This window comes from Anarrhichthys ocellatus, unplaced genomic scaffold (genome assembly GCF_004355925.1).
Source record: "Anarrhichthys ocellatus isolate YVR2014 unplaced genomic scaffold, GSC_Weel_1.0 scaffold5, whole genome shotgun sequence".
Taxonomy (NCBI): domain Eukaryota; kingdom Metazoa; phylum Chordata; class Actinopteri; order Perciformes; family Anarhichadidae; genus Anarrhichthys; species Anarrhichthys ocellatus.
In genome coordinates, this window is record NW_022280035.1 from 3,475,302 (window position 1) to 3,486,425 (window position 11,124).

General features: G+C 39.8%; 1 protein-coding gene across 1 annotated transcript; it reads left to right on the forward strand.

Moving 5' to 3' along the window:
- Positions 1 to 2,198: 2,198 nt before the first annotated feature.
- On the forward strand, positions 2,199 to 11,107 carry LOC116381907 (rho-related GTP-binding protein Rho6-like). The gene is made up of 5 exons (XM_031844411.1): positions 2,199 to 2,483; positions 3,479 to 3,566; positions 8,078 to 8,187; positions 8,328 to 8,462; positions 8,570 to 11,107. The coding sequence occupies exons 1-5, from the start codon at positions 2,364 to 2,366 to the stop codon at positions 8,813 to 8,815; spliced, it is 699 nt and encodes a 232-aa protein (XP_031700271.1). The 5' UTR covers positions 2,199 to 2,363; the 3' UTR covers positions 8,816 to 11,107.
- Positions 11,108 to 11,124: the final 17 nt, after the last annotated feature.

An 11,124-nucleotide genomic window follows, 5' to 3' on the forward strand; every position in this document is an offset into this window, starting at 1 on the left:
TTTAAAGAAATAGTTTGGCAATTTTCAGGAAAATATGCTGAATCACTTTCTTTCCAAGAGCGAGATAAAAAGATTGATACCACTCTTATGTTTGTGCATTAACCACAGAGCTGTAGCCGGGTCTCGATTAGCCTAATTTAACAACAAGACAGAAAAGGGAGGAACCAGGTAGCATGGCTCACTCCAACAATCTGAAACATGCCTAGCAGCACTTCTTAAACTCACTAATTAACGTGTAACACGCTTGTAAAATCCCAACATGATGTAAGAAGTCCACAGCCATCTTAGTTTAGCGTGTTACCATGCTAACATTTTCTAATTAGCACTAAACACAAAATGCAGCTGAGGCTCATGGGAATGTCATTAGTTTTGCTGGTATTTAGTCATAAACCAATACATATTTTCCTCTGGGGGACAATAATATTTGTACTAAATTGTATGCCAATCCATCCAACAGCTGTTGAGATATTTAAGTCTGGAACAAAGCCAGTTTAAAGAGCCATAGAGCTGCTAGCACAAGTTAAAAAAGCAGGATAACTCTCTGCAAGAAAGTTAATATTTTCCCAAAATATGGAACTTTAAACTCACTCCCTCTCATCTACCCCTATGTAAATAATGTGCAAAGTTTAAAGGAGGGGTTTCCCATGCAAACAATTCAATATGTAAGTTTCAAACAATAAATACTCCATCTAAGAAAAGACATCTGATAAAAGGTAAGCATGTAACACATTTAAAACCGTTTGCATGCAGTTTGTAACTCATTATACCACTAAAAGGGAGAAATGGAGCATAAAGAAGTGAAGCATTAAGTGCCAGTAGGTGTTTGTATGTTATTAGTGTGTGCTGTGCATGCATTTGAAGATAGAAATTGCAATGAAGCATGACATAGAGGGACGTCTATTTACCTTGTTTCTCTCTGCACCAGGTGGCAGGTGCAATTCATGTCCCCATCCAGAGTTTCACGCTGTACATTAATGGCATCAAAGAGGCCTCAACGACAGTTGTTTTCCATTTATGTTCTGCACAACAACCAGGCTCCACTTCCTCTCCAAATGGCTCACACTCTCCAATTCTCTGTTATACTTTGTCATCAGATGCATGCAGCCACTCATATGTTTCATGTGAAAATAATTGCATGCGTCCTCACATGGCTGTATATCTCACAGTTGGTCTGAAGGATTTACAAGAAACACATCAAAGCGGTCATCAGCGGGATATTTAGACGGCATTTAAAGCAAGTTCTCATTAGCTGGATTTCTGCGTGATATGCTCCCACTAACCAGATTTTAATATATGAGAGTGTGTGAGAGTATGTGAGTAAATGTTTCTATTGCAGCTGTGAACAAAATTAGATTTGGTTTTTTTATTTTTGATACTTTAAAAGGGTCTACATTTTGCAAAATTACTTCTTTTCCTTTACTTAAGCATCATTCAGGTATTTTACTTGTAATGGAGTATTTTTAAACTAAAGCAGTTATACGTTTACTTAAGTGAAAGATCTGAGTACCATTGGTGGAAAGTTTTTCTTTACTCAAGTACAGTACAATTTGTACAACTTGTACTTTACTTGAGTAATTCAACTGTTACTTTCTACTTCTACTCCACTACATCAGAGGGAAACTTTGTACTCTTTAATCCACATTACATTTAGTCACAGATTCAGATTATCAATACAGAATATTATCATCAAATAGAACAAGATATATCATTAGATTCTAAAGTAATTTGAATTAACTCCCGATTTAGCTGCTTCATTAAAGTGATGAACACATTCATTGATTATTAATAGTGATAATAATGATATCTGGTTCTGAAATGGTCCATTCTACATAATGAGAAGGTTTCTTTTACTATTTTCGGCTATTTTGATGCTAATACTGATGTACTTTCACTTAAGTAAAATTTTGAATGCAAGACTTTTTCTTGAGTATTTCTACTGTGTGGTGGTGCTACTTAAGGCTCTGAGTACTTCTTCAACTACTCTCTAGTAATATAAATATGAGAGGTCTTGTTCGGTGTGTGTTTAGGAGGTGCATTAAGGGGACATCAGTATTTCTTAAATCCCGGCTATGGCCCTGCGGTTCGCCATCCACCATTACCATCATATAGTAAGACGAGAGACCTCGTGCGCTGCCCTCCTCCTCCTCCTCCGGCTCGCGCACAGCGCAGCGCTCATTGGATGGCGCGACAATATAAAGTTCCGCAGTGATTCCCTCATTGACTGCTGCTCTGCCTCAATCACTGATTCACTCACTGACCGGGGAATAAGAAGAGCAAGAACCGAGAGGATTTACAAAACTTTATCGTTATTATTCCCACTCGTGTTTCTTTTTGATAGTCTGCCGGCTTGATTCATCCGCATCATGAAGGAAAGAAGACTCGCGCAGCCGTTTGTAGCGAGGTGTAAACTCGTGCTGGTCGGGGACGTCCAATGCGGTAAAACAGCGATGTTACAGGTTTTGGCCAAGGACTGCTATCCAGAGGTACGAGATCTCTTTTAACACCGTCTACAGTGATCTGTTGAATGTGCGCTGTTCTTATTGGAACTGATAATATACGGATGATATAAATTACAGGTTATGATTATCAATCCCCCACGAGGAAGAATACATGTTACTTTATCACTCCCTCAAGGAGCAGAAGACTAGAGAAGAGTTTTCTTTCTCTTTGTGTTTCTGATTGTGTGAGAGACATATAACACACCAGTAGTACTTCATTTAAATATATAAATATATACTGATCTTATTCTTGAAGGCCTATTATTCGTATTCTTCTTATCATTAGTTTTTTTATTATCAATCAAACCATTGTCACTTTATCTCGCATTTTTGTATTTGCATTTTTTTAAATCTAATTTTCACTTCTCTTCTAGTTTTAGTTTTGTATACCACCTACTGTTTATTTTTTACATTCTCTACTTATTTTATTTTGTTACTGATGTCTGTCTCTGTGCTGCTACAACAACCAAATTCCCCCTCTGTGGATCAATAAAGGCTTATCTTATCCTCTATCTTCTATTTTATATCTGTAAAACTCCCATGGTGGTGCCATATAGCGTATAGTACTACAGAGTGACATACATAGTAAAGGATGTTTGAGGCTATATTTTCCATAGGTTTAGTAATTCAGACTGGGCTTCATAAAATCCTCTCAGGTTGGGATTGGAAGTCTTCTGCTGTAAAATCATTGATATATTGTAGGTTAATATGTTTGAGCACTGCTGAATTGATTAAAAATAAACTGCTAATTTTTGTAGTTTATTGCTTTGTCAACAATCCTGCACAAATATTAAGTTTGTCTTTTATTTAAAATAACAACATATTAATTGCATTTTTGGAGTTGGGACTCACTGACTGAGTCACTGGTGACTTGATCTGCTCCTGTTTTTGTCATTTTATATTCTAAATGATGAATTAGCTAAAATATAATATTATATAATTTGTGATTAAAAGCCTTTTTCTTCCTTGTCCATCTGCAGACTTATGTCCCCACTGTGTTTGAGAACTACACGGCCTGTCTGGAGCTTGAAGACCAGCGTGTGGAGCTCAGCCTTTGGGACACATCAGGTGAGGATTATGCTCAGATGTATTTCAATTTTTATTATTTCCACAGTTTAATCAAACTGGCAGAGAACAAGACTGTGATCACCTGACCCCCCCCCCTCTCTCTGTGACTCACTGTCAAGTTAACATTCTCCCCAAGCTTCGCTGTTTGTGGAGCGATGAGTAAAGAAGTCAGGTTTCAGTGCTGCATTCACGGGCTGGTTTGTGGAACTTGTTGACTCTTCCAGCAGCAACAACAACGCAGTCGGCCTGGAGTCGGGTAACGACTGTAAACGAAGCTCCGTCTCACTCATTGTCTTACAAACAGTGTTGCTGGCATTGACCCAGACGTCACTATCTGCCCGTCCTGTTTTGATGCAGTTAAGCAGCTTTTTTTACTCGTGTGAAATCTGTTGAGAGATCTTCATTGGTGGATTGGTGCCGGCAATGAACAACAGGCCTGAGCAACAAGACGGGAGTGGGACCCAAAATCCACAGTTTAGCATGAAAACAAAAAAGACCCAAAAAACACAATCAAAGACAAACAGAGGACCTAGTTTGAGAAATACAACCAAGCTATTACTGGGAATATTAAATCCCTAAAGCCTCCAAATCTGACTGGTTTAATCCTAAACATTTCATTTCAATCTCATCTGTAGGATTAAATTTAAACTTTATAGCATTATTGTAGCTTTGAGCTGTTTATTATCATTGATGAATCTATACCGGAGTGAGGAGCTTTTCTTATTGATTGTATTCAGATCATTCTACTGTATGTTAAAGGTCAGTATGTCACCGCAAATTAACCTACTGACATGACCCTAAAAGGTTTGAAAAATGTCTTGTCTTTAGTTGCCCAGAGGACAAGGTGACGTCTTCAGATGTCTTGTTTTTTTTCACCGACAGTTTAAAACCCAAAGATATCAGTTTACAATGAAAAATAAAACAAAGAAAAGCCTCAAATCCTCACATTTAAGTTGCTGGAATCATCTAGTTCTTGGCATTTCTGCTTGAAAAGTAAAATTAAAACAATAATTTGATTGCCGATTAATTTTCTGTCAATCAACTAATTGATTAATCGGCTAATAGTTGCAGCTCCAGTATGTCTTTATGATAAAGGGGACTGAAAAATATGTCCCATACCTACTTTATTTATAAACTCTGTTATAAAATATGTATGTAAAGTTTAATCAAATCACCTTTCTTGGATATAATATCTGACTCTCTCTTGTGATATTTGATAACTTGACTTCTTCCCCATAAAGGTATTGAGGCATTACAAGAACATTGTCCATTGACAAAAAAAATGACACGGCAACTATCATTCATATTAAGTCATTTTTCAAGTAAAAACACTACTAACAACAACTAAATATTTCTTGGATTTGCTTCCTCTAATTTGCTGCTTTTCTCTGTCTTTGTAAATGGAATATCTTTGAGTTTGGGACTGTCGGTAGATATGGAAGGAATTTGAAATAATAATCTGCATTTTTCAAAATTGTTGGACATTTTATAGACAAAAAGATCTACCAATAAATCAGGAAACCAATCTGCTATCTGCTACTATCTTAGCTACAGCCCTCATGCATACAGTTCAGAGAACCATAATTGTCCTTCTAACATATTGACCTTAAACATATAGAAACATTATGTAAATGGGATCAATAATAAATCCAATCCCGTATAGATTAATTTCATAACAGTAATGGCGGAGGCATTGAGCTCAGAGGAAGTTGAGCTGTGCCAGCTGGCCTACAGAGGGGTTGTTTCACGGGGGAGAGGGGAATGCCTCGTCCATGCAGGGGGTGGAAGCCTGTGTGTGTGTGTGTGTGTGTGTGTGTGCGTCCTGTCTTACTATGTGTGTGTGGTGTACGGTCGCTGTGAACAGAAGGCACAAGTGAGAGAGGGAGAGAGATATGCATGACCTCCTCACTGCCTTATGGTGTGCGCCGCCTAAAAAAAGGTCTTATGTAAGTGAAACCAGCACTGAACTGATGTAGGTTTGTGTGTTTGTCTCCCACGGAGTAAAAACTTTCTGGACAGTCGCCCTTTGTAGGGGAAACATTGCATAAGACCTATTTACTTTTGCAACACAAACACAAACACAGTTCCCGTCACTCTTCGTGTATGTTTCTTTCCATTCTCCATTTTTATTATCTTTATTTATAACATTTAGGGCTGCGAGATATTTCTTTTATCAGCGAATCATTTGAATTATTTGAATTTCTTTCAATCACAGTTTCCGAAAGCCACAGTTTACATTTGTAACGGTCTAAAACCAAAAGATATTCACTTTACCTTCTCTTAAGATAAAGAAAAGCAGCAAATCCTAATTTAGAAGCTGAAACTAGAGAATATTTGGCAAAACATTGTCAATTAGTTGATAATCAACTAATCCTGTCAGCTCTCATAACATTGCTCCAGGTGTTTTATTATTTTAAAATATGATCTTTCACATACTAAACAGATGTGAGAAGTCCAGCTCCATGTTCACCACAATTCCTGCCAGTAGAAAACGACTCAGAAGCACATCTTATCTTTTACCAAGAGATACACAGCCTCATCTCATACGTAGTTCTTTTGGTGTAAAATCCATTTGCTTTCTTTCTTTGAGAGCAGAGGGGGGGCCGTTTCTTTGCATCTCAGCTAATGTTTGCTTAAACTGAAAGGGTTGTTGGTGTTTGGCTGTGTGTGTGTTTGTGTGTCCAGGCAGGGGGCTGCTGATGTGTGGGAGGTGGTAGGTGCTCGAAGTTGTGTCCTCTTTAGATCTCGCTGCCTCCTCTTTCTCAAGCCTTACATCACCCTGGATAGTTATGTGACGGCTGCTTTGATTCCCTCTAAAAAAGAAAAGGAGATGTTATTGATAGATTGTAGTTGTGTAAGATGTCCTACATAACAGATTTAAGTCAAATATTCTGACAGACTGAGTGAACCAGAGCTTGTTCAAATATTGTTGTAAAAACATTTTCATTAACGCCTCAGGAGAGAATTCCTCAAGACAACAGGACTGTCGGTTACTTTCGGGGGAAGCTTATTAGAAGTATCTATTCCTGATATAATTATATCCTCTTTTATTTGCAAGGAAGGCTCCTGGTGCACATTTGGCCCCTGAGGACCGGAGAAGGAAATTAAATCTCAGTGTTGGTGTGTGGGGAGTGATTAGGTGGCAGAGGGAAGACAATAGAGAGCGGACATCCTGTCGCTCTGTTTTTAGCACGGGGGCCTTCCTGAGAGTTAAAGGAAAAGGTTCACATGTAGCCGAGCTGTTTATGGAAATACAAGGAAGATATGTTTCCTGCACTCCAAAATCCCATCACTAAAGTGTCGTATTTATGAGACAACAATCAGGGTAGGCTGTCTGAGTGAGGCAATGAATGGTGTATATCAGTATATCAGGACTGGTTTATTAGTGTGAGTGTTATTAAAGTCCCGTCTGGTTAATAAAGGCGTTGGCCGTAGTGTCAGAAGTCATGTCTGTGCACGATGTCTGAGAAATGCATTTTCTGGTTTTTGCATACAAGTAATTTTTTTTTGCATACAGTGTTTTTCTGTAAAACTATTAAAATGATAGAGAATATACATAGAGTAAATACAAGTTTAAAATGTGTAAAATAGGTCTGATGTATATTACAATGTTGCAACGAAGCCTGTTAATTAATTACTTTTTGCGTGTCTCTTATTAGTGTGACTGCTGCAATCTGCCGAGTCACAACAATTTGTACATCCAAAAACAAAACATTGCATTTGATGGCATTAGGTGTCAATACAGTAAAGTATAGATGCCATTTTCGGTGACTATCCAACCCTAGAGCCAGGCTAGCTGTTTCCCCCTGTTTCCAGTCTTTGTGCTAAGCTAATCAGCTGCTTTGCCATTTCTTCGTATTCAAACGCTCCACTTAAAAGCAAATAAGCTTTATAACAAGATGTTAAACTTCTGCTTTAAGAGGAATACTGTTCAATTACCTAACTATTAGTTATATATAGACATTGTTTTTTTTTTTATGCAGACAGGGACTTAATTTAATAGACATAATTATTAAAATTGCCTTCGACATGGTGTCTGTATTTCAGCACTTTATCTGATACTGAAGCCAAACAAAAATTATTGAAAAGTTTATCCTACAGTGTGATGATGATTTTGTTTCACAGGACATCTGGTAGTTTTTTTTTTTTTAAAGTCAAACAAGAGTTTTGCAAATAAAGTTTGACCAATAATGGAAAGATGTGATTGGTGCAGAGACTATGACTCAGCGAGTTTACTTTATTGGAAACATTCCTGTCAGTGGGAAGGCGTCAGGCTCAGTGAAATGATTTGCTCTCTTATCAGTTTGGCAGGGGTGTATGTGACTGTTTGTGTTTGTACTGTGTGAAAGTGTGGAGGATGATTAAGATAGAACATTATAATAGTGTCAACTGGATTCAGCCCTTAAAAAATAAATATTTAGTTTCTATTAAACAATGTTGTTTTGAGTTAAATGCCCACAAAGTTGTTTGTAAGACATTCCTAAGCGTGTGTCCTGACTTTGTCTCTCCAGGTTCTCCATACTACGACAACGTCAGACCCCTCTGCTACAGCGACTCAGATGCAGTGCTCTTATGCTTTGACATCAGCCGACCAGACACAGTAGACAGTGCGCTGAAGAAGGTATTCATATTATTAACCGCTGCAGTGTGAACATGACAGACGGACACCACAATCTTCCAACTTCATTTTTTACTTGTGTCTTTATCTGTCGCTGTCGTGGACAAAATGCTGTTTCTTGACACTCTCTCTTCTGCTTGCAGTGGAAAGCAGAGATCCAGGACTTCTGTCCCAGCACCCGGATCCTGCTAATAGGCTGCAAGACGGACCTGCGCACAGACGTGTGCACTCGCATGGAGCTGTCCAATCAGAAGCAGGCTCCCATCTCTCACGAACAGGTTTGTTCCCGTGACTCTTTCGTCCTCTAGGTTTCTGTCTCCTGTCTAGACCGGGTTGTCGTATCAATCCGCCAGAGCTCAACTTGCATGTTTCCTTCACGCTGCAGGGTTCGTCCTTGGCCAAGCAGCTCGGAGCAGAGGCTTACCTGGAGTGCTCGGCCTTCACATCAGAGAAGAGCATCCACAGTGTTTTCCGTACCGCGGCTCTGGCCTGCATGAACAAACTCCAGCCCGCCAATAAACCCAGCCCCGTCCGCCGCCTCTCCAAGAGACTCCTGCACCTGCCCAGCAAGTCGGAGCTGCTCTCCTCCACCTTCAGCAAGGACAAGTCCAAGAGCTGCTCCATCATGTGAATACTGCTGAGATCATGCCGGGGAATGGGGCGGGGCAAGGACAAGCAGGTGGTTCAGCATGGGGCCCAAGGGTATGCAAGGGAAAGAGAGCAACGGTTTCTACAGAGCATCTCTCTCCTTTGCAGCATCCTCCCCAAACTCCCCGACAACTACTTCAAAAAGAAAAAAAAAAGTTTGCTACACTCTCTATATTCAACTCTGACACTGGACTTTTTGATCATGACATATCACCAGCACACAGTGCAGAGACAGAGTGGGAAACTGATCTACTAAATACAACCTGTGCAAAGAGAGCAGTTAGATTCCTCACATGAGAGCTTAAATAAGATCAGTGCCTCCTCTTTTCCAAGTGGTTGTAAACACTGCTTTTGACTGCATTACCCTGATGGGAGTCATTTGAAATTCTGATCGCGGTGCCCTTTCCCATCCATCTCTTTTTTCTGAATGTCTCTTTAAGGTCACACTGGGCTGAATGACGAGATGAAAAGTAAAATCTGACAGTTATAGGAAGTGGTTTCTATAGAAATGCGGCACGGGGAATTTAAAACCGCAGTCCTTGAAGAAATTACCCCCACCCTCTCGACCCCTCACGGTATTTCGAATTAGAGCTGACAGTGGAGAAAAAAAGGGGGAGAGAAGGGAGGGATTTGGCAAAGCAGAGTGTTCATTTGTAAAGGCAGTCAGGGGACAAACTGAGAGCACGTCTGAAGGAGCGCAGTGTGACTCAGCACTCACACGAGCTACCAAACAGTCCAGGGGTGGACATGCTGTGACAAAGCAAACACAACATACTGGGCCATGTAAAGACCATCTAAGCATGTTTTTCTCAGATCCCCTTATTCATTACCCATCACCTCAGCAGTCTTATTTGTTCAATGGTAGTAATCATAAGGCTTTATTTTAGGGATGGTACATTAACGATGCCTCATCTCACTGTTCCCTGGTACTTTAAGAGCTGCCAGCTTTTGTTCTGGCGAAAAAAGTAATTTTCTTTTCTTGGTCTTTAAAAGATAAACCATAAAAAGATTTTCGTTTTAGACAAGCAAAACTGTTTTTATACCAAAAGGAGTCTTAGAAATCTTTTTTAACGATCCGGTGCCTCATGGATGTAAAAAAAAAAGTCCTAAAATTTGAACTTTGGACTATAAACGTGTAATAGATTGATGCAGGATGACGTGTTTTCGCCACAGTTCCCTCGACAATGGCTTTTGTGGGGGGGGGGGGGGGGGGGTTGTTGCAGAAAATAAGCTCTGTGGCAAACAAAAGTTTTGTTCAGCAAGCTGATCTTTACAAATTATCACCACTTGTTTGATTTTAGAAGTGTAAATGCAACCATCAGAATTAAAACGTTTTACTCTACACCACGGTCACATGACGTCACAACCAGCTTCCAACTTGTAATTTTACTTTGCTTACCTCTTCCACAAAAGTGACCGGATCTAGCTAGTGGAAATCTAAATCAAGAAGTTGAAAAATTTGACTGAGAATAGTTTGTGTTTTAAGAGGATAAGCACAACGAGCTGGCTGTATTGGTTGACTAGCGAGTAAATGAGTTTCCGTGTTCGGCCTGATGGCGTTTAATGGTCCAGATAACCTCTCTAGTCTCATATAGCCATGCCCTTTTTAATTCAAAATTTTGGGACGATGTACAAAATTTATTTAAGCTTGTGTTGTCCACAGACCTCTTTTCAGATATCTAACCAAAAACCCATTAAAAAACAGACAAATCATTGACTTCAAGATGAGGGAACCGGAAGGGTGAAACTCATTTCCGTGTTTTAGGACTCATTCCTGCAGCACTCTATGTGGACAAGCTCAGGTGCTGAATATCGTTAACAGTTATCCAAGATGCACCTGCTGCCATTTCCAGCCTGGATAGCTGCATTAACACTAAATGTCCCTGAGATGATGGGTAGGAAGGTTGAATTGAGTCACACAAACAGGCTGGTCCTGTCTGGAGAAAGAGTTTCCCCCCCACCCCCTTTCCCCTTCATGCTTTAAAAAAATCAAATTTTTCAACTTCCCTAAAAGCATCTCGACTTTTTCCATTTATGAAATAACTTTTTCTTCTGGGTATTTTTACTTGCTTGTAGCTTGTCTGTGGTGTTTGTTTGTTTGTTGATGTTGTATTCACTTGAGTCTTCTGGCATTAGCCTCTGTTGACAGCTCAGCTAATGGAGGACTTGATGATTTGTAGGTCTGCACCGAGAGAAGCCCGGAGTTCTCTGGATGTAAAGAACACTGGAATTTTACGTGTTGCCTGGCAACCTGAGTAAGCAGGGGCGGGGGGGGGGGGGGGGGGGGGGGGG

Coding starts and splice junctions, on each gene's coding strand:
- LOC116381907 (XM_031844411.1), top strand. CDS start 2,364: ATGAAGGAAAGAAGACTCGCGCAGCCGTTTGTAGCGAGGTGTAAACTC. Junction 2,484..3,478: donor CCAAGGACTGCTATCCAGAG/GTACGAGATCTC, acceptor GTCCATCTGCAG/ACTTATGTCCCCACTGTGTT. Junction 8,188..8,327: donor TAGACAGTGCGCTGAAGAAG/GTATTCATATTA, acceptor TTCTGCTTGCAG/TGGAAAGCAGAGATCCAGGA.